Source organism: Anticarsia gemmatalis, chromosome 2 (assembly GCF_050436995.1).
Source record: "Anticarsia gemmatalis isolate Benzon Research Colony breed Stoneville strain chromosome 2, ilAntGemm2 primary, whole genome shotgun sequence".
Taxonomy (NCBI): Eukaryota; Metazoa; Arthropoda; class Insecta; order Lepidoptera; family Erebidae; genus Anticarsia; species Anticarsia gemmatalis.
The window spans coordinates 14,248,027-14,273,192 of NC_134746.1; the positions used below are offsets into that span (position 1 = coordinate 14,248,027).

Consider the following 25,166-nt stretch of genomic DNA (forward strand, 5'->3'; position numbering starts at 1 on the left):
ACAAATAATATAGAAAGAAACAAGTTTATAACAAGTTCTACAAAATTTACTTTATCAAGAAACATTGATAAAACTTCTGGTAGAATATTAAATCGTCTGGTGTAGTGAATAAAAAGTTACGTTAGACGTAAGTACTTTATGATCAAAAAGCTTGATACTCTCTCTTAATGTCTGACTCCGATCTCTCGCTCTCTCCCTTACTGAAAAAGAAAGATTTTCACGTAGTTTTATAATAATTTATTTGTATCTAAGGCTCCTGTGCACTGTATTACAGTAGTCAGTTATTAAAGTCGGCAGATAAACATGTTATCAGCATTAATCGCGACAGTTTCCATTTCGCGGCGCGCGACCGCCACTTTCTTACGTTTCCCGCGCGCGGGGAAAGTGCCCGCGCTTTTCCGACGCCATCTTGGTTCTGCGCTCCCTTCCACGCGATGTGCACGCTCGATCATGCACTCTAAAAATAAAATATTATTTTTACTATTTAGGTCTTTTTCCTTATTTTGGAATTGTTTTTGCAATGATGTGCAATGTGCATTTGCGTAATGGAATTGTTGTAAATAATAATTGCGATATAAATACCAATATTTACCTGCTAACTTATTGATAAGCAGCTAGTATAAAGATCTATCAATTACAAGTAGTAGCACATACGTGCGCGTGCGCACCCGTGACCAGACTTTTAATAACAACATCAAGGATCTGTCGTATGCTTGACTACTAGCCGAATCGGTTTTATGTTAAATCGATTGCAATACACTTGATTTTGAACTATGATATCATTTACACACGCCTAAAGAATAATCAATTAAAATTATGATTTTTAGGATGTATGTAAATTTTCTTATGCCACCATACCAAAGACAAATAAAAAAAATCGCTTGTCAAATCTCCCGCCAAAAATACTATCTTAATAGCGGAAGATAATAAAACAAATTACACATTAAAATGCCTAATGATTTAGCATTTAATTGTTCAAGAATGTTCATCTATTTACCCGGAAAACTCGCATGACATACGTCTTTTATTTTGACATTTATTAATGACGGATTGTTATCCCGGAAAACTGTTAGCGCGCCATTTTTTTTATGCGATTGTTAGAATGATTCCGTGTTGCGTTCTCAGAATCTACTTTTGATGTTTATGTTGCTTTTAATTTAGAAAGAGATGTAATTTTCATTGAGATCTTAGCTTTGGCCAGCAATAATCGTATGGATAGTATTTTTTTCGTCAATATAATAAGATGTGTTCTTTCTTATAACCCTTATGAGTCAGTCGTGATGATAATGTACTAATAAACTAGCCATTAACAAACACAATCCATGCTTTCCAAACCACATTGACCAATATCGACATGCCTTCAGTGAGTCATTAAAAAAAACTCATTATACACTCACACACGCGCACGCACGCACACAAGCAAAGACACAGACACATTGAGTAATATTTGTTACATACACAAGACCAGTATATCTTGAACCCTCGTGATTACCACTTTCAAAGCGGCCAGGGGTCACGGTTCTGGATATCATTCGCGTTCGAAATAGCATTGCTTCCCGGATGTTGCGATCTGACGTCAAACATCTCTCGAGAGATTTGCCGAAACGATTTTGTCAATCTCAAATTACCCTTATTGTAAACGCAAAAGAGTTGTATTTCATTTGATGTTACACGCAGCAAGAATACCTATGTAACGTTCTTAAAATGTACTCGTAAATGCTAAATAGTAACGTAAATAATAGGACGTGGCAATGTCAGTGATGTTTTCATTATAATAATGAAGATATATTTAATTAAATTTTACCATTTCAATTTGGAAATGTTCACTCAGGTAACTACAGTGATATAGCAAATATTCGTTTTTCATTTCCAACAATACATTCATAGACTTGAATGACGTAAAAAAGTATTTAACAAACTTTGAACAGCAGTCAGTACAAGATTATTTGTTAAAATGTTCAATGCTTAAAGTATTTTAAATCGACTGTCTAACGTGCATGAGTACAGTAAATTCAAAATGTCTTTATCAAAACCCGGTCCTGTGCATGATATCTTTGTATTAGAGATCGTTTTCCTCAATATCTATATCTGTATTAAAAACGACGCAATTCATAGCATTTAGCGATACCATTTGTCACAATTTCTATAAAATAAAAAGTAAAAAAAAAACATTTTGACATATGTCACTGTCATGTAAAAAGAAAATAAACATATTATTTACACAATAAAAAACAGTATTCAATTCTATGTACATATTTAAAAGGATATTTTTTATTGTTTACCTTGTTTTGCAAATTTATGCATTATTAACAAAATAAATATTATTGTTAAAATGTCACATTATTTTCCCGCCATTCACTCATCGACTATTCCTCATCGAATTCTCTCTGGTTGACGTCACCCAGGCACGTGTATTCGCTTTATTGTGCCAGTGACCACTTCCCTACCGTCCATTATTGGTCCACTAACATCTTACAAACATATCAGTTTTATTGGAAACGGAATGATTTTAATAAAACAAAATTGATTTTTATTTTTGTTTTTCCAATTTTTCTCACTAATCTCTTGATACAAAGAGACTTAATTCCCCTAAAATGCAACTGTCAACGACTTAAAAATCCGTCTTGACAAGCTGGAGATATAAAACACCCACATTACATTTCACACTTAGGATTTAAAAAGTATATTTTATAAGCTAAGACAGGAGGGCGGTAAGCCTGTGTAAGCTAGAGTACTGGCTCGGCGCCATTGCTGCACTCGTTACGGTAATACCGCAAGGAAAGGCCAGGGGAAATCCGGATTGACTTATGAAGAGCTACAAACTATATCTATGAATGCAATATACACGAGAATTGCACCTTTGTTTCACTGATTTATTCGTTAAAGAATTCTGACGAGGTTTAAGGATAATTTTATACTTATTTGTAAATGTTCGCACAGTATAATCACGTGAAATGTTAATTTTCTCAAAAAACTAACCGCACAACAATTGGCATGCGATGCAACGTGACGTCCTCAACATCTGCATATAACAATTATAATTTTAGCCATTTTATTTTTACAGCACAAAGAGTTGCACAAACACCGGGCGGACATTTTCGTATATTTTTAAAAATGCGACAGGAAATAATTAAAACCGACGATTTACGTTCATTTAAGAAATATGCGCTTTGAACTTGCGCGCTGGGACACTTTACGAGAGGCGCAAATTATTTTATCTGGCGTCTAATATTAAAATGATTAAAGAACGTTTAAAACAGGTTTCATATTGTGGACGGCTTCATTTCGAGTCGTGAATTGCCAGAAACGCCGCGGGAATTTTTCTCGTGAAAATTGCGAGCGGTGTGTTCAATTGGGGACCCGTTTCACTCGTAAATGAAAACTCAGTACACGGATTTAATTATTGTGAGAGATACCTAGACTGGATGCAAACCGAACTAATTTGAACAAATTAGCGTTGTAATCAGGTGGCGGAGGGACGCGGGCAGCGCTCGCTCCTGTATGCATAAAGACACAACGTCGGTGTAATCCAACTGAAAACAACTTTTACTTTCCTGCTGCGCTGAAATATTAACAAACTTGCATAAGTTATGCAGGGGTCGGGGTGGCCAGGTGAATGCACGGGGCGGCCACCCCTTCCTGCAGCTCTATTATTTTGAGCTGGCAATACACGCGAAATATGGTCGGTATGTTGTGCGGTGCAACGCTCGCTTTAGCTCTCCAGGCGCTCTTTTTGTAGGAAGGAGCTTTAACCCGGCGAATACATGTTACTGAATAGTTTTTATGATAAAATCTTTACAAAGGAATGCTTGTTTTGATTTTGTATTAAAACTACTTTAGTTGAAAGCATACTGTGTTGTTTTTAGTCGGTGTACGGTAGGTAAATACATGAAAACGTACACAATGTGCTGAGTGTACACATGAATATTGATTATCGCGTTCGACGATGTATGAGCAACAAAACCTAGGTTTTATGTTAGACTATTTCCTATTCTAGGCGAGTGTTAGCCGCCCTAGATCACAGCGTGGGGAGTAACCCAAATTGTTATTTATCGACTACAGCCTTTGTCTGGCTACCGGCCGGAAGGCGAATCATATCGATTGCCGCCGCCTGAAAACTCAATAACATCTGCTGTACATTAAATATTAATTATTTGTTTATTCAATATTGACACGATAAATGCGTGCTGTTTAATTTCCTCAGTGAAGGAAGTCGACTTCAGTTTCAATTTCTCTTCAACACACGTATATAAGAAAACGTTAAGTAACTAAAAAGTGCGCAAGCAATATTAAAAATAGAACTGAAAACGAAATGAATGAAACCGCCTTTCTTTTCGTATTTCAAAACGCGTCATAGAATTCTTACTCTATGGAACAAGAGCGCGCGAAATATAATTGCACAACTTTGCTAAAAGTGCAGTTAAATATAAATCAAATTTCTGTGCACGTTTACCTTCAATAGTGCAACTTGTAAAGCTTCAACTTGCCCTATTTTCTTTGTTATTAAATTAAGTGTTTTCGTTTTCCACCTAAATGTATACAGAGAGTTCCTTGAACCTGTGGATTGAATTTCTAGTGAATGCATCGCCTTCCTAGTGCTGAATAATTCAAGATGGTTCCCGCTTACACTACGACTCATGTACATAGAACGTATTTCGAAGCTTTCATTTTTAAAAGAAGTCGTGATTAGGAAAGAGGAAAATTTATTTTTCTTGTCTGCCTGCAAATGTTTGCGAAATTAATGTTATCTAAGGTATCGTTCGATAAGCCGGTGATATTTCCTGTTTTTCTTCGAAGAACTATCTCGTTGTACATAAAATGTGTAAATATTGTATTCAGGGCGTATCTTGGCGCTAATACAGTGAGATGTTAGTACCCCCACAAAGCCGGGTGGCGTCTAATCCACTCTAGTATTGTGCTCATTTCCAAGTCTGCACTCGACAATATTCAATGCAACTGTTTTGAATTTCACCGTTTAATACTGAATTCTATTTTGTAAATGAGTAATACGGGAATTATATGGTTAGAAGCTTTCGTCGCATCCAGAGAGGTAGACAGCGGGATTAGTCACTGTACACTATTATTATGATGGGAATAGCCACAAAAACTCGACATTACGTAATTCACGATTAATCATAATTACCAAGAATTGTGGCGAAAGGGAAAATAACAGGATTTCTTCAATGGTTTCATGTATATTTAGTGTATAAAGCTGGCTGCATGCAATCGCGTGCCGGGCTCCTTACATTTGCATAGGTCGTGATAAGGGGTATCACACGGCCGCCGTCACATGTGGCTGTAAAGAGTTCAAATTCCGTCTAGACACTTCGACCTGAAAAACGAAAGGGAAAGCGTGTTTCCGTCCCGCTCTATGCGTCAAACCTGCGCAGTGTTCTCTCGGGGGTAGGACGGGACAACAGGTGGGTAGTTGAATAATTTAGGGGGTGGTAGGGGGGCCCAAGGTCGGCGCACGGAAGCGTCTGGCTAGGATGTACCCCGATTATATACAATGTATATCGATTTTGCGGTAATTTCCCAGGAACATGCTACCGTGAAGTTTTCCAGTTCTCTTTAATGATCTAAAGTTTGTAATTTGATATTAGAACAATTCTTCTTAAGTTCTCGAGTGGGTCGCGGTCGCTTTTTGATACCTACACTTTTTTTCGCCATTGAAAAGACTGGCAGTGGCGAACAATAAACAGCCTTCTATCTTGTAAATCTAATTTAATTGGAAAGGCCAATACATGTTATCCTATAGATCTATTCCTATAGGTTAATTTAATTAATTAAAGTTAATTCTAGTGGTTGAATTAATGCTCCTTCCTAACAACAAATCAGTCAGACATTTAAAGACCACGTTAAATTCACTTTACGAGGAATTTAATTACTTTAAATCGACATTTGCTATCTACAATCTTTACACACATGTACTAAATAATTAACAACACTTCGGAAAATATATTTTTTCTACGTTAGCAATTGGGTCTCTTTTCTCACACATACATTCATCTCTTTCTAATAAGTATTGAATTACAGAGACAAAACATAACTTTGACACATAATTAACCTCAAAAACAACTGTCAATTTTAGTTATAACTTTATCCCTTTCATACAGCCCTTACTAAACAAAGACAGAAATAGATTAAATACGTTTTGGTACAAGTACAAACGGTAACGTTGTACCTACATTAATAATGAACTAACAAAGGTAGACTGAAACACTAGAACAGGCTCAATGATCAACTACAAGAAATTTTGATAAATGATTGGATCTAGTTTCGGGAACAACTACACGACTGTCAGAGAAAAATAACCTAAACTCATAAGTTTTTGTTCTTGTTCATAGAAAGTCCTTGTTACTTGTTTCTAGAAAGACAACTGCCATATTAAGAACGAATCTCATGTCTCATATCCTTTTACAAACATACAAACAACGGATACAAAGTACAACCCGAAACTATTTGTTGTTTTCACTTCATATTTTACAAATAAAATTGTCATTTCTTTCTACAATTATCACGCTTCACTCATTACTAGTTAAGTCATAGTTTTAAGGCTTCTCTGCTTATAACAGCTAATTACTATGTCATAAGTGTTACTTAAGGTGACATTTCACTCACAAAAACAAACAAATTTGAAAACATTTCAATGTCATTATTTTAGGAAAAAGAGACAGCATGATCTTTTGTCTTTTTTTTTCATAGATAAATCAACTAAATTATAAATGTTATATTACATTAGTTCACCGTAATTTGCTTCTTTTCGGGGCAAATTACAGTGGTAAACTGTCTATTTTGTAATTAATATCTCATATTATACGGGAATTAGAATTATACATTTTACCTCGATTATCTTAACATTTCAGTACCAGTACCATTATAAATATAAAATTCCCTTGTAATATTAGTATAAAGCCCTCTCTGATTTAGAGGACAGTCTACCTAGTTATAAGAAATAAATATGTTTGTAAAAGTACAATCAATAACCCATGGTCTCCTTGTTACAGTAGACGGTGAATCCACCGGTCTCCCCCTGGCGCGCAGCTCGCTCAGCCGGGCGCTGCTGCTGCTGGCCCCAGGTCCTGGACCCAGGCACCATCTCTACTCCACTCCTAATACAGGTGAGTACCTATCTCGCTTCATTGGTGGAGGAACATAGAAAAAGAAAGAAAGAAAGAAAGACTCTGATAAAAATTACGGCCGATTTTAACATAGTTTTATAGGTTGTTGGACATTTTATCGACATACGTGATAGTTTTACCGTCAGGAGGGAAAATAATAGTTTTATTTCAAAAAATAAATAATAAATTACAATACGGATATTGTAATTTTGAGATAAGACGATGACGAATGAAGTTTTACCATTTTCGCAATCCATTTGAGCAATTCTTTGACGTATACAAAAACGTCATACGCATAATTTTGTATCCGAATACGATTACAACATAGAAATAAATCAATCGTTTACACGGATATCAGAAATACAACCAATAAAGCAATTTAGAACAATAATTGTACTGTCAGAAGTTACCTGAGTCTACGGGAAAAACGAACAAGTGAAAACGGCCCGGCAACTTGCGAACGTTACACTACACTTGTAGGTACTATGTACATATTTCATATTGACTCAGGACGGAAATTAAACCCAGCTACATTGGTTATTAAACAGTGTACTGCCAAAAAAGGTACGAGTGTTTCTGTGACGTCACGTCACAATTACGAAATGACTTGATAAGGATAAGTTAATCTCGAGATATCTTAAATCTTTAATGTTATGTCATATTGCGTGGGGATTTTGCAGTGTTTGTGTAGCAACATAACAACTATATACTAAAAAAAGCCTATGATTATTCGGCCCTATTAGACTACCAGTTTTTAATCCATAGGTATTGTTTTTATATTTACTTGAGCTATCATTTTTAAACGTAAAAATGTACAATTCAAAAAATGTGTGATGACAGTTCTCAATTTCGGATAAACATCTTATTGTTTTCATAATTTCTAATTGATAATTATATATTGTGCCTATTCTTTAAAGCTATATTTCATAGAGTTCTTTAGTACTTCGTATTGTAAGTTACCTAATAGTATTTATATATCTATTGGACAATATCGTTGGAACTCGGACGTAATTTCCGGACGAAACTGTCGTCCTGTGAGTTGTCGTTTAGAAATGTCAATTTCCTTTGTAACGTTTAATTAAATCACACTTTTAATTATTACTTTTCTCTTTTTTAGTTTAACAAAGGAATATCATAATTAATTTAAAATAAAAATTATTGTGGTCTAATATTAGTTATTATTGGCAGAACACATTTTGTTTTTAAATTCGTAATTGTAATTTGCGCAGTCTTTTTCAAACATTGTTTGATAGAAAAATGTAAAGTATTTTTTAACAAAATGGCCGCCATTTCTTAAATTTCTTTGACAGTGATCATAAAATTGATATTTTAATAGGCTTCTTATTTATCTGTCATTGTAGATCAGATATGGTATCGTGTGATGAGACGAGTGCGTTCTAATCTTATCGTGGCCTGTGTAATCCCCTGTGACGTAAACAAACAGGAAAACAATACTTTCCTATACAACTAATATAATAACATTTACATATTATTATTAAATATAGAAAACTTACCTACGATTGTGTTGCCGCACGTTTAATCTATCAATTCAAAATCATATACATAACTCTGAAATTTCGAAACTAATTTTCATGATACTTATATGTATTTGTAGCTGAAAATATAAGCTTTTCAACTGTATAAGTTTCATCTAAATCTCATTTATAATTTTAGGGTTATGACTCATCAAACTTACAGGTGTTTTTTTTCTGACACTTTTACGCATATAAATAAATGTGTAACATTTATTTCTACAGTTTTGACGTAATATAACAGAAAATTGTATGAGATATTTTATGAATAACTTAATTTAAATATACTTTCTTTAATTACAATTCATAAATAAATATATAGAACACAATACATCATTCAGTAAGCTCTTCATAATAGTTGATTAACACATAACTTGTATAATTTCAGTTATTTATAGCAAAGTTAATTAACAGTAAATGTGTTACGTTTGTTACGTGAAGCTTTATATGACGTCAATTTACAATGATTCACTTTGATTTAGTTACATTATAACTTATATACTAATTAAAACCCGCGACAACGCCCGTATCGAATGATTTCTTGAAGTAATAAGTATGATGTATGACAATCCTGGTTACAAACCATCTATGTGCCAAATTTTAACGAAATCTATTCAGTAGTTTTTACGTGAATTAAAAATAAATATTTATTAATTTTCGATTGTCGTATTTATATATATAGTAGGATTGATTTAGCTCAAGGAAGTACCTAGAGTATAGGATAAACCTATTGTTTTAGATATTCGGTGTTTTGCTAGGTTTTTCCGTGATTACTAACTTAATTGCGAGTTCATGGAATAATAGTAAATATGTTTATCTTTGTCGTTTAAAACGCAAGAACCAATGAACCGATTTCGATACGAACATTTATGTTTTTCAAGTAACATCAAAAAGTATTCTATAAAAATCGTTGTTTAATTCGTTATAGGACAATAATTTATCTATACTTATATAAAGCAACATTTTGTGTGAAATTTGTCGAAACATCACTTATGTACCACTGCTTACATATTCCGTTTGTGTCTGCAGACTTAGGCACAAAATCCGTGTTGAAAGACTCAAATATTAGACTAGGTACCAGGCGCGCATGAAAGGGTGGAGCTGCCACCTACTGCTTGAGTGAGGTAACACATAATACATGTGTGTTTATGTTCTCCTGGTAGCACAGCACTTGTGGTTTACCCTTATATATAGTCAGTACATAAATATATACTTACTTGCTAAAAGGACTATGGGCAAAAATGTATGGGCTCCGTCCCCACCTACCAACAAACATGGAACTGATACCAACGTGTTCATAAAGTGCCCCCTATTTAATTAAAATCCTTTGTTTTTGATAAATCAGTGGGAATATATATTTAAAAAAAAAACAATTTGTAATTATTATTTAACGTATATTTTTATTTTACATTTGTAAGTTATTTTAACATTATTGTTATATTACAGTACTAACTCATATGTATAATAATGTCCTCCTAGCCGATATACGGCTACGGCAGTCAGTTTCATTGAAACTGGCCATCTGTGCCGGACTTTGTTTATAGTGTCCAAGTGTGTGCACAATACACAGGTACACTCTCTATTCCATCACTCTCATAGTTTGGTGGGACGGATAACCGACACGACTAGTGAGAGGTCAGGCGCAGGACCGACGGCTTTACGTGCTCTCCGAGGCACGGAGGTCTTCGACCTCAACTTCCTAACTCCGGGCAATCTCTAGGAAATTCTTAACTTTCTAAATCTCAGAAAAGACTGTTTGGCCCGACCCAGGATTCGAACCCGAGACCTCTCGCACCGCAGTCGCATATACTACCGACCGCGCCACAGAGGCACTCATATGTATATACTTATATCATTTCCATTATATGGTTAATACATGTTATTGATTTCATATTTCAATAATTATTTTTACTCGTCAATTATAATGCTGTCTAACTGATGCGCTGGCAGATTAAAATCTGATCAGATCTAAAATCGTGGGTTGGAGAGCGGGGGGAGGGGGTTATTTGTACCCAGCTATCTTTATGTGCATGCGGCGTCCGCCGCTGTGCACTAATTAATAAATAAATGAGCATGTATTTTGGAATTAGTCGTCAATAATACGTTAACGAGATATTTGTTTAAACGTAAGATACTATGAGAACCCCATGCATTTGGGCAATGTCGCCATAGTATAAAAATATCGTCTTGCCAAGATATATCAATTGAGCTACATTTCATTTTTGTTGATGGGTGGGGACGATTCCGCCCATAGTCCTTTCTAAAGATTTTTGTACTCGTACAAAGTGTACAGCGATGCTCGTTCTTATGAATCATCCATATTAATTACCTACTCATAAATTGATGTTTTTCTATCTGTTCTCAGAATCTTTGTAATTGTTATATTATCTACTTATTGATGTTAAAGTAACAACTTCCAGTGTCTATTTCCTTTTGCACACGACGTGACGACACCGGCAGGTGTCATCTCATGAAAGGAAAAATACCATTTTATCTAACATACCTTTTCCTATAAACCTAAAACAACAAGGTATCCAATTGGATAGCGACTAGAAATTAATCACTTAAAACGGTATCAAAATAAAAAGCTCGACTTAGTTGGAAAGTGTCGTGGAGGGCGTCATAACAAAACTTAGAGGCCTCGCTATGAAAAATTCATATAGAACAAAGAGGAAGTGTCGGGCCCGGCAATCGATAGACGCGTCAGCTGATCCGCCCGCCCAATGTCACGACCGACGGGCGAGACTGCCGCCTTCGCCCGCACTGCGCCCCCTAGCGACCGCCGCACACATTAACACAGGCCTACTCACACACGCACACCAGTACGATGCGTAGACCGACGGCGTCTGTGTGCGTTCCAGACGATATTTAGTCATAAGGATGTATTCCACGATATGACGATATTTCAGGGACACTCGCTTGCTCCACTTTTTATCAAATGGGCGTTGTTTTTCTGTCTAAGATCTTAATTATCAGGATATTAGTCTAATTTTCTGAAATGGTCTAGGTTTATTCATGTTATGTTAATTGGTTTATTAAATTTCAATTGCTAAAGTCTGCGTTAGTTATTACGTTGGAAACATGTTGATTGCTTTTTCTAAAATATTATTACGGCAACAATTTGTGCCATAAATTTTATATTTATGGTTTAATCTTTAAATTGCAGTCTTTTGTCCAACTTTCACTTGGCACCCCCTTGCATCATTTCGCGCAGATGTCCAAATCCCATGAGTGTGTTTGACCCAATGTGCACTTAACCCCCCAACGCGTGCGGGCGGATTGTGCCCCGATGATTACTCAAAGGGTTACAAAAGAAGCATAATCACGCAACGAGATGAATTTGATGTATTATGTCACGATTCGGTCACTTTCATTGCACAATGTTTATTTTTGAGCACAATAGTAAGGGGAGAGAAATGTACAATCATTTTATTACAAACAGAATTTTCGTAAATTATGCAGCTTGCTCTAACACATGGTCAACTCGCGGTAATAATAATACTAAATCGCACAATCCTAAAATCTTTCGGCACGTTTGAAAGCGCAACCCTTACAATGGCGTCACCAGGTCACTGGGACCCATCTATCTAAACATGCAACATCCTAACCAAACAATTGAAGTGCGCAGATGCTTACACACGTTGCGCCATCCAAAAATGCCGAGTTTTTACGCAAAAATGGGTTACATTGCACCTTGCACTGCGAAATCACTGCGTCATCCTTCACAATGGCGTTAATCTTGTATTGTCGTCTCTTTCCAACGTGTGTTGCTATCTCTCTCCTCTTTTCAATTCGCCCGGCTTTCCGGAGCTATTGACACTTTGAAATTAGAATGTCACGCGTGGGTGCGCAAACGCAACCCATTGTCGGTATTAGTATTGTGTGTGGACTCGATTTGCAATCGACGAATATTGTAAGGGTTAATTATAATGGGTTGCATACGACAACGGATGTAGGCCTATTGTGATCATGTGACTGTGCGCGGCTGAGCATACAACTATGTGTACAATCTACATATCTATCTTTAAAGACTTCCTTCACTATATATCAGCTTAGCCTTTCTTCCAAACTATGTTGGAGTCGGCTCCCAGTCTCACTCAGATGCAGCTGAATATCAGTATTTTACATGGAGACTAACCTAACCCAACCTGGGTTATAACACGATACCCTTCGGTAAGACTGTTTGTCAGACTTTCAAGCTTCTGACTACTGTTAACGACTGTCAAAGATCTTTGAAAATGACAGCCGGGACCCACAATTTAACGTGCCTTCCGAAACACGGAAAAGACTTTATACTGTACATAATTATATATTAGTATTATCAGTAGGTTTTTAGTATGTAACTAAATATAGGTAACAAAACGCTATCAGGAAACAGATACGATATTAATTAATTCACTAATTACTAATCAATTTAATTTACAAAACACATTTATCTTAAAATAACTTTAACGTATCAATTTGCGAGTTAATATAACAAAATAATTCCGTTTTATTCTCAACCGGTATGTACGAATATTATTATGTATCGTCACTTTACAGGGATGCGGCGGCCAAAGGGTTAAGTTCAGTTTGTAAGGTCATTTTATGTTGAATTAACATCTTAAAGCAATTCTCACAATACTGGGGTCACAAAGGAACACTGAAAGATACTGTATACTGCAAGATTTTAATTCTAAATACGTTTGATAAATTTAGTTGTATACTTAGGGAGAAACTGGTTGCTACCGGTTTTATTATGTATCAAAGAAGTATATAATGATCCAACTTTTAATAATTTAAGTAAATATATTTACTTTTAATAAATAAATTCTTTTAAGAAATAAATAAAAAATTACACAAAAATTTGGTAAATTTTAGTTTAAATTTTCCTTAGTGAATAATATTATAATATTATTACAAAAAGGAAATTAGTTTTCAAAATCAAAGGGAATTACCCTCTATACGGATTTCAACCAAATAACAAAGCTAGTTTATTACAATTTTGTCTGTAACTAGCCGATAAATCTTTTAAAACGACTAATTCTAACATCTCATTGTACATAGAACGCATAAAATCAACACTAGGGAAGTACCGCGAGTCCACGTGTATATACCGTTACATAAGACACCACACAATATTATTCATATGCAAAAAATACGCGATCTCTAAGACAGGACGAGGGATTATGGTCTAACGCGACCATTCACAGAGATACCAAGAGACTCTATAAAGATGGTACGATTAGGGTCACTCATTATAATATTTTACTAATGGAACCACATTCCAAACTGACCGGTACACCAGATTTGGGACAATCGCGACCCCTGGACTATAAGACCCCGCTCATTATTTATAGTTAATTTATTATTATTTTGATACGGGAGATGAAAGGGTTGGTACAATAGCGTTCCGTGTTCCATATATGGCCGTTGGTCAGTGACAACCGGCCGGTATGGGGTGCCAAATTCTCTTGTTTAAGCTTGGGAACCCGCTGCCGGTGAGGTGCGAACGCGCATGCCACTGAATTAATATAAAAAACTGTTGAACGACAAACTTGACCATTGAAACTTACAGTATGAATATTAGAAATATATTCTAAAATAGGCATATTCCTATAGTTTCAATCACTTATTTGCCAATAAGGTAATAGATTACTTTAATACAATATCAAGCGGACACGTATTGCACTATTTTAGTATCTGTTGTTAGGTATTAATTTGCAAAACAGCAAGGTAAATACGATTTACCTGTTTTGAGACCTGTGAAGTTTAATTATGAACGTTTAAGAGGAAATTTACCTTTAAAGTATTCATTCGCTGTTATTAATCTATACACAAAATACCTATTAAAACGAGAATAATAGTCCAGTTTTTAAAATGGTCAATAGTAGTTATTGTTTGTTCTATTCTCGGTTTAAATGGTCGTAGTGACCAGGGGCCTCGCTTCCCGGTTCCCATGCATTGTAACATTGAAGGGTTGACAATGGACACAAAAGGGTGTAGACAGCGGCTCGCATACACCGGTCAAATGGTCACTTTATCCCCCATCATAGTTCAATGGACAAGGAAATATGAATACAACTTTCTACTATTACCCGTTCCTTGATTACATTATTTAAATACCGGACAACCGTTACAACTTTGGGGCACCACATGAGAAAATCCGGCCCTTCAATCACAGATTATTTTTTTTCTATTCGTGCAAGTAGAAGATAAGAAAGGATTCTTAAATCATTCATAAAACTAGAATAGTTTCCTTTTCATAAGATCTTAAAGTGACCGCCATCTTGGAATTAACATAACACAACAACTACAGATGCAAACTGTAACGGTCAAAAACATTATGCAACGTGATTTAAATTTTAAAATAATTAGAAGAAAACATCCCAAAATGTAGAATTGCAGTAATAAATTACCTTTTGTGTTAGTGATTTGCATTAAACGCTAAAAAACGCTCCCTTCGACTAAAATCTGCATAATTGTGAATTATTTTAAGAGCGGTGGTCATTCCCACATTATTAAGACAGGTGGATGCATCTGAGAAATTCGCCTTCTAACGGTTAATCTCATAAAGTGTCCGGTGGGTCTCAAAGGCCGAGGTAATTGCATTCAGAGGGTAGATGCAAATATATGCACAGAGTGACCCTTGAAGATACGTTATTTATCTCAGGTATATATTTTAATTAAAGATGCAGTTATTAAGGTCCTTCGGGCATCTTCCATTTAACAAGATTAACGAAGAGGTTTATATATCGATATTTATCGGTTATTGATGCTTATCGTATAAGTAATTATGTTTAATGATAATAACTAGGCAGTGAAAGGGGAGTGCTATAAAAATTATCGTTTTTACGCTTGTTAATAATGATATATATTATTTTTAACCGACGGGAATTTTTGTATGCTTCATTTTTAATATCAGGTACCTACATAAAGTTTTAAATATAGATTCATGGGTACAGGGTAGGGTCTGTACATAAGGATGAGAGTGTCTCTAAAATAACCTTTATTTCAATATTCTAATTCTATAACTTCCGCTTAACTTAAACCTAACTCAAAAACTGTAAATGATTATTATTTAATGTACTGAATGATAATGAGTGATAAACGGTATATTTTTGGAGTTACATAAGTTGATTGTCGGACGAGTTCAAATGCCAATGATAAATACAAATTAGTTTCGTTTCAAACTGAATTGTACATTTTGAAAAATTATTTCTCATATGACTTGTACTAAGTAATATGTAACAAATCAATTTTTATATCCTAATTTGAAAAACTCTATTCGAATTGGATCACTATAATTCTTAATAAACAACTAGAATTATTTCAAAGATTACTCTTACTCCAATAATAATTCTTTTGATGCTAGTTAATACATCTTGTCTTCCATAACAAGACCTTCTTTACCCGACACTAAAACTAGTCAATATTAAATAATGCTAGTTATAAAAAAATACAATACATCTTGTCTAGTCCTTCTTTACTCCACAAGTAGTCTATTAGTCATCATTTCTTTAACAATTTTTTTTCTACTGTCGCAGGTTCCCTCCCCCCCTCGCCAGCGGACAGCGGCGTCTCCGACGTGGAGTCCTCCTCATCAGGCGCCGGTTCAGCCGAGGAGCTGAAGGCACGTCTGCAGCCTCCCCCGCCCGCGCCCTTCCACGCCCCCTTCCTGCCGTTCTACCCTCACCACCAGATCGCCAACACGCTGCAGCATCATGCCACTGCACACCCCAGGCCACCAGGTAAGATTAACAGCTTTTCAAAGACCTAAGAGACAACTAGTGTCAAATTGATGGTCACTATTACACTGCTGCTTTGTTGTAACGTGTTAATCACTATAAATGGGAATGGGAGAAAACAATGTACAGCATAGTGGTTTTCAAATGGTTGTCAACTGAAATACGTGATTACGTTAACTTAACTTTAAGTAAAGCTTCATTGATGGAGTCTTTCAGGTTTCTAGGGCTTTTCAAATATGCAGTGATGACAAGTTTTGTCATATTTCTTTTTGTAGCAGCAATATTAAATCATTGGCAGTTATTAAATATATTCTTATTGGAACCAAGTTTGCGGTGAATTGAATAACACACAGGCAATGTTTACTCAAAACCAGTAGCTCTATTTATAAAAGTCCCTGTCATAAAGACACAAGAACGTGCAATATCTGTAACCCACAAATCAAACGAAACAAAAAATAACCCGTCAAATAAAAACACAGAAATTCAATTTTGCCTAAAAAAATGTTAAATACTTTATTAAAAATAGTCGAATAGTGTAGTATTGTGTTGTAACGAGGGCCTGGAGGTGACCGAGCGGTGAACGCCCCTCCCGGAAGGTCACCTTTCGCGATGCGCGAGCGCAGGGAATTCGGAGGAATCGCGACCAAATAGTTTTGACACTTTAATGTATTCATGTAAATCATCGAATCAAGTTTTTTGCTATGTACGTACTCGTACTGTGACCGATGTTTTTATTACATGTTGTTCATAATTATATGATTGACTAATGCTTTTCAGAAAATGCATAAACAACTAAGTTCCTTAAATAATCCATTTACCAGAACGCTTGAACTATATATAAATGCAGTACCAATAAAACCAACATTGTGTTTCTCGGAATAGTCTCGTAGGAAATTCATTGAATAATATTACCACAGTTTTGTCGACAAGCTTTGTTTATGTACATTATGTACAATACTCGTATTTACCGATTATTGAGTATTTTGTACGGCGATAGCACCGCGGTTACTGGTATCGCAACGTCGCGTGAAATCCCACTTCGTACCACTTTATTTGTATTGCATATTTCTTTGCATTCGTCGAGGAAATAAACAAGTCTATTGTAATGAATTCTAATTCATTCAATGCGATGACGAAGACGTATCTAGTTAACTGCAACTGCGTAGACAATATGGCGGGTAATTACTGCATGCCGATTAAAAATCAGTGTGGAGCGTTACACGGGCATGTCGGCCATGTCGGGCTTGTATGTCATGTAGTGTTAGCGAGCGAAGCCGCGTGATGAAACAGTCGCACGCGAGCTCTGTGACAAACGGTCCCGCCGGACGTTATCTAAATGTATGCGGTGCACAGCTTTATCAGTGCGCTTCCGGGGGCGTGTTTACTGCACCCTGGCCCACGGCCAACTGGCCTTCTTTACAAACTTTAAACAGTATCGTTAAATGCACATATTATTTTTATGCTCTCAATAATTCACTCTCGCAATTGTTTCAATTCTGAAGAAAAACAGGGAGAATGCTTTTGTGCAACGGTCATTATCTTTTTTCTTAAAAAACAAACCGATTAATCGCGAGTCGCTTCCACCTCTACAAATGTCGACATCTGATCCCTTGGATTTAACATCACAGCCGCTGTATAAAGCGCTCTACCTAACTGTGCCTGGAATCTTTAATTGTTATGACACAAAAACATGGGAAATACAGTTTAGTCATGGCTATTTATTTTCGCGGATAATGCGATGCTAGTTATCGAGTACCACGGCCACGGCAAAATCCGCCATCGAAACTTCCTCGACGGATAACTACATGCCAGTTCCGAGAACTACGAATGTTTATAATCGATAGATGTGTAGAGATGCCGGTTTCCATGACACAAAAACGAAAGAAACGAGTGACGGACGGACGGAACCAGTTGGCATGGCGTTGCATCGGGCATTTATCGCGAGTTGGCGCTCCACGCCCGTCCTCAGCTATTTGACATTGCGCAAGGTCAGTGCTCCTAATATAAAGATGCAAAAAACTATACTACCGTCAAACCGTATGCGAGACGCGTCGCCGGCGACGACTGCCGGCGCATTCGAAGCGACCACTTTCGATTGTGGCGCATTTTAAAAATGCCTTGTAGGTACGCGACGAATTCCCCGACTAGGTCCCTTTGTCTGCGAGCGGATGTACCGAAACATAGCTAGGAATATTATAATGAGCTATTTGTACGACACAACTTAATACCGACAAGCGTTATGAGAGCCATCTAAATGACGATACACACGGAACTGAGCAATAAACACTTTTAATTATCACGTTTTACTGACGATCGTGCTATCAATTTCGCGCAATTCCAACTGGAAACAAATTCTAATTCTAACAATATAGAAATATCTGACTGTTACAACTAATGATTAGGTTTATTTGCTAAAATTGAACGGGATAACGAACGATCGGCGTCACTAGTTGTTTATTTACGTATGTTATGCATGTCTCTATAAAATTAAATAAGGATAATATTATGAAAAACACGAGGCAAAACCACATAAGAAAATACTTGTACTAGGTACCTAACATTGACTAATTTGTTGTTACAATAAAGCTGAGGGCGATAACGGGACATGAATGAAACCGAAGCCCGAAGACGACTAACACGTCTAATTTTACCTTATGCAATCAATATGATTCATATATTTACTAGAATCCATCCTGAAAATAACACGAGTAGCCTTAAGGCGCTGTATGTTCCTCGTATTTAGAAGGAAAATGTAATTGCGGTAGTACGTGTGATGCCAGAGGTAGGTGTGAGCCGTAAATCGGCCATTGCTGTAACGCGGCACACACGAAATTTCGGTGTTGCAAACGCGAATATTGGGCAAGAGCGGCGGTGCCGGCGCCATTGTCAGCCTCTGGCGAAACGAACGCGACCTTCCTACTCGGATTGGGCAGTCCAAACTTGATTGTGTGAGTATGTGGCCGCGTGTTCCATTTACATCAACCAGTTTCTACAAATATATAACACCGACTGGGACCTTATTGGAATGTCACTTTCCATTACATAATCCTCGACAACAAACTAAATATTCTAATTGCGCGTGTCATATTAAATGTCACAATCAAGCTTCCCATTGAAGCGACAAATTTCAATAATAACTTTGGATTATTCCTGATTTTCAGACACTTAATTGTGTGAACCTTCCGAGAATCGAGAATCTCAAAGATCCGACTCTCGATATACTTAAACTTTGATACAGCTAACTTAATTAAAACAAAAGAAACCTTGAATAGATGTTGGCAATTGCCAAATTGTGTAGATGTATGTAGCACGAAACGGTTTTCGTATGCGTGCGAATATCGAGAGTTGATTTTTGAATGCGATTTGGTTGCGCGCGTTGCGTCACATTATGCGGGCGGCGTAGCGCTCCGCTCGCGCTCGAGCACCGCTAACACAACTAGCACCACTCTAGCTAGAGCGCGTATCCTTGTGCACATCAACAATATGCATACCTATTTGAACAAGTGTTCTGGAGGTTTCATCCAAAATAACTCCCGCTTAGAATATTTAATCAACATTAAATAGGTAACTTTAATCTGGGACGTGTCGTGGCCGCGCTATAAATCGACGTATCCGCTCGCCGCCGCGAGATCACGATCTACAGACAGGATATGATAATATTTTAACTCTTTATGCCAATAATAAAAAGCCAGTTTAATCAACGGCTTTATTACCCACTAGTACATAAGTCTGATAACTTAGTAAATTGCTTTCTACATAGCGATGCAATATTCGATTTGCGATCTCCCCGGGAAGACTATTAAATCCAACGATTGTTAATTAACGTAATGTTGTCGGTAATGGAGGTGCAACGATAGAGCTATTCAAACATTCAGTGCGCGAAGTAAACATAGAGATGTCAATGTGACATTTGCAAACGAAATGGAAATTAAAATGACGGCGGTGTGTATTGTGTGTATTGTGCAGCGCGCTGCATCGCGATAAGCGCGCGCGTGTGTGCGCGTGCGTGCGTGTGTGTGCGTGTGTGTGCTCGTCTAACGTGCGCGCGCGCTCGTGTGCGCCTGTGTGTGCGCGTGCGCGGGAGTGTGCGCGAGGTGATCGTCCCGATTCAAGGGCAGTGCAGCGCTAGCGCTCGCCTCGTATTAATAGTTGGCGACTATTTTCGCCTCGCCGACCGCTGGGGGGACCGGAACGTTATTATTGACATTCGCGAACTTCCAAAATGGATTTACTTGCTTACATCACGCGACCACGCGGTGACACACGAGGAACAGTCCACGTCGCGTTTCTAACACGAGTCCACTCCACCTATTGAAATTCTCGCGTTTTTTACGTTGTTATTCAGATTTGATTCTGTCGAGTCGTGTGGGACAACATGACTCAACAAAAAACTATAAATGAAACAAGTATCAATACTGTTTCGTCACAGTTTCTTATAAGGGATTGTAAAAATAGAGCACTCGCTCAATAATCGCGCATTGATCTCTGATTCATTCGTCGACCTGATAACAACATTTACCTCGCTGCTAGATAACGAAGCAATATTCTTTAAATGAATTGGAAGCAGAGGAAATATCGTGACTCTACTCTTTACTCGACAACATTGATTAAGGTTATTGGATGGGGCACCGAGTCTCTAATCATGTTATAATCGCCAGTTATTACCCTTTCCCCAATTGGATAGCAATTAGTCTCAATTCAGCTAGTGGTGTTGGTGGAAGCGCTCGTGACGTCATCGTATAAATCCTGACGGCAGCGAATAACTCGGTTATGCGATCATGACTACAATGACTACAATGCCATTGTGGTTTAGACTCATTCTAAATACAGAACAAACGACTTCTAAAAAATGGGTTTCTTTGTTTTTAATCGGTGTGTGTCGTGGCCGTATAAGGAAGACGCGACGTACGCCATCTGTCGTACGAAAAGCGGTTGCGCAACCGTCGTCGACCCAGTTGCACGGCGCGGCCGCTGCCAAACGCGCCTCGACTCCTCTACAATTACATATTTCGGTGTCGCAACAGCGCGGTCGCATCCGAGTTGAACGGCCCGCGACCTTGAGTGTTGCGCAGCGCACGCGCCGCCGAAAGCGAAAGGAGCGTCTTACGATCCCGGAATTCACCATCGTGAATCCCCCGTTAGTGGCCGTTAGTCCTCGTGCGTACGTGACCTGCGACCTGTCGCTCTAGTTTTCAGCGTAACCGCAAATAATCGCGCGACGGGAACCAGTGAATCACGAGGATGCTTGCAGTCCGCGGCTACCGGCCACTGCAAGCCGCGGCATCACCGTGCGTCACCTTCGCGCGTTCCGTTTCACACGCGGCTTCCTGCGCGTTTCGCAACGCATCTCGCGGAGAGTGGCGCAACGGCCGCCATCTTCCCGCTTCCGAAATACCTACTCGGTACGCGGAATAGCCGCGCACGTCGGATCGTGAACTCGGAAAATCTGACGCGACCCAATTCTGCGCGATGGAATCTCAGCGCTCCACTTGTCCGGAAACCTCGCACGCTTCTTTTACGATAGGTATAAAAACAGAAGGGGGCGCCGTGTCCAGGCGGCCTACATACTCGCTTCGATGGTTTCCTGGCTGTTTAAAATTATCCGCTCGTCCCCGGCGGAGCGGCAAAAGGCTCGCCCTTCACGGACCACGGCCGCCCCCGCCGCCGCCACTCTAAATAGCATAACTCCATAACCGGGTCGATTATGTGCGGCCCGTGGTGGTGTAGCGAGTGGATATCGCGCCGCTCGCACTCGCTATCCTTGTGTTTATGCGTCGCGAGCCTAACCGGGTCAGTGTTAGGTCGCATAGCGCTGCATAAATAGATGCGTCGCTCCCCGTTGCACCGCTCCTCCGAGTGGCCGATATCGAGCGTTTCGCAATGTGTTTACGCGCGGCCCGCGCTCCCGTGCCAAACTCACGGATTCCACGGAATAGTGGCGTTGCAAAACTTTCAGATTATAGCGCCGGTGTCAATGCTGGAGCCGTGGGAATATGGGGCGGGTATATTTAGCCGCTGAACTCTTTTCGAAACGCGACGTAACGCCGGCTCAGTTTTCACGTTTCGAGACATCTGAACCGGCGACGTAGTTAGTTACACAATCCACGACGAAGCTGCCTACTTCCTCGTCGATATCTGTTGCGAATAAACAGCACAACTTTTATCTGTTGCTGAAACGTGTGGCAGAAGACCGCCACGTGTCGGAGATAACGATGTGACATAACGTGTCGTCGCTAGTCGGGCGGTGCGCCGGCGACACGCGACGGCTTGCGGTCAGGAGTGCGTCCTACCGACCAATTACTGCGAACAATAGTTACGGAGCAGCGTCAATACAAATCGATAAATGAAGTGAAAAAAGTCGTTCCGGCCTGATTGGCCAGGAGTCAGGGTCGCGTTGAGCAACACGTTTGATGAAAATCAACGGGGCCTTGACCGACGCGCGCGCCCCTCAACCCGCTTTTTATGGCCATCGTCTTGACGACAAAATGTTTATAGCACATAATTATACGATTGTATTTCATAACAAACTATATTAGCGATGTCGAAAAACGGAAACGATAACTCGACGACATTTTGTTCGACTCGAGTCTTGAGATCAAGATTGTATGTCGACGGTAATTCATTGTACTCACAAGTAGCAACGTTAATTTAAAAATGTCTTTATGAGCGATAGAAGCCTAACAAAGGTTATTCTCTAGCAGTTCAAATCTTCAAACCTTAAAGTATCAAAACCAATAATTTATCGCAATATTACGAAACCTATTAGAAACCATTAGTTTTGTTCTAATAACCATCACGCTACGTATTAAGTTGCTGAGTAGAACAATACAAGATAATACACGTATTCCAATATGTATTCAGGTCATAACCGCTGCCGGATATACTTCATAACCGGAAATCGATATTAGAGATGAGCGGAAGGCGAAAATTCGCGCGCGTCACGCAAACCTGCGCAGACGCTACTAGTATTATTTACGGATGAACTAATAACAACATAGCCTAATTAGACATCCTAAGAACTGAACAACAAATATAAATTTGTCTATGATTACTGTTTTTATAGGTTTTATTGTCGTGTAGTAAAACTTGGTCTGTCAGTTGGAATTGTCTATGACTTTTAACTAGAAAACCTATTAAACTGTACTATTCGTTATCAGTAGTTACCTATCTACATAACTTCTGTACATACGCAATACGCATTTCTATGAGAAATCTCTACATTTTCTTAAAAAATCCGTAATAAATGTTATTTTTATCCTTTTCACGCTTAAAAGATTTTTTTGCTAAATATTTTTTACAACCAACATAGGTTTTCAACACTTGACTTTTTCGTCATTTAAGTTCAAAAACAAACGATCAGACACATGTACGGTCAAAGACCACAATGTCAAGTTGTAACCTTATAGCTAATGTTTTTTATCGACGCTACCAAATTCCTCATATCGCTTTATTAAGAGGTCATCTGAGGCACCTTTTGAGGTCGCTTTATAGAGACATTATCGTATAGTAGCATACTAAGCTGATTCCTCAAAAAGAGACTGATATAATGTCTTATCCAATTTGACTTTAAAATAACATTCCTTGCTAAAAATATTTTCTTAAATTCACATCGGATGTCCTTTACATGTACGATGAAAACTTAGAAAAAAAAACACAAATTCGTCTTTGACACGAAAGACTGATCTTCGTTAAAAAAAAGAATTCTAAAATTAAAAACAAAACAGCTTAAATCGATGAGAATGCACAAACGTGTGCATATTTACACACACATGTAAACATCGTTGTTTGCGTGTGTCCGTGATGTACCTACACACACATTGATACATTTACATAATATGTATTTACCTAAGTATAGTTATGTGCGTGAGTCAGCTCGGGAAGGAAACGGGCACTATAATGAATAATACCTAAGTATATAGGTAGCCATGTATCTAGAGTATACATATCTATTGTAAATACAGAATTCACACTCGCCAATACTGCCATTGAATACTAATAATGACGATTCAAAACCAATTAGACAAAGAGACAGCGAGAATTCTAATAAGAACTGCTGCTATTATGCATTTTGTCACTGTTTTGGTAATAGATTAAGTAGATCTCTATGATAAATATATAGATAACTCTACGTCGATAAACAAAGAGTTGCACTAGAATGATTGATCCAACATGGCGTCCTATTGCAAGGAAGTGCAGGAATTTGCGAGACGCGTTAGAGGGCGCGCGGGTAGCGCGGGGACGTGCGGGGGGTGGCGGGCGCGCGGCTCGCGGGGGGCGGGGGTGACCTTCGCGCGTTGATGCAATGTCGCCGTGTCATTGACCACGCTGCGCCGCGCGCAAACAGTTGCAGCTACGCGCCCCGCCGCCCCCGCGCGCCACCCGCTCCCTGTCTCCCCGCCGACGTCTATCGCCCCCTCCTCCCACACACACCCCCCTCTCTCTGAGTAAGCGTGCACTGCAAACTTTTGCCGGTTTTACGATATCCACTCGTTTGCATTTAGAAGTTGGATACAATTTTTAAATGAGGAACAGGAAAATTCAATCTAAGGTTCTTAACCGCGACGTCAACGGACGCGTATGAGACAAAAAACGACGGAGGGTTATCTCACTAAACAAAAGAATCACAATCAATTTGAGAATGTAATTTCCTAATAAATTGCAGCTCATCGTGGAGATACACTTAAAACAATGAAAAATAATAAATATCTTGACTCTACATAAAATTAAACTTGCTTTAACCGAATTTAAACATCCTATAAATCAAAACAAATTAGAATAACTGATTG

The 25,166-nt window shown here is 38.2% G+C and overlaps 1 protein-coding gene across 8 annotated transcripts in view; it reads left to right on the forward strand.

Annotated features, from left to right (window-relative positions):
* The window catches only part of Eip74EF (Ecdysone-induced protein E74), a 217,478-nt gene that overhangs the window by 176,682 nt on the left and 15,630 nt on the right, over positions 1 to 25,166 (forward strand). For 5 of the 8 annotated variants that reach the window (XM_076134091.1, XM_076134093.1, XM_076134087.1 and 2 more), the window contains 2 exons: positions 7,008 to 7,121; positions 16,180 to 16,383. In XM_076134091.1, the coding sequence (XP_075990206.1) occupies positions 7,008 to 7,121; positions 16,180 to 16,383 (318 nt within the window). The remainder of the gene's footprint in view (positions 1 to 7,007; positions 7,122 to 16,179; positions 16,384 to 25,166) is intronic. The other 3 variants (XM_076134105.1, XM_076134096.1, XM_076134115.1) reach the window with 1 other exon arrangement.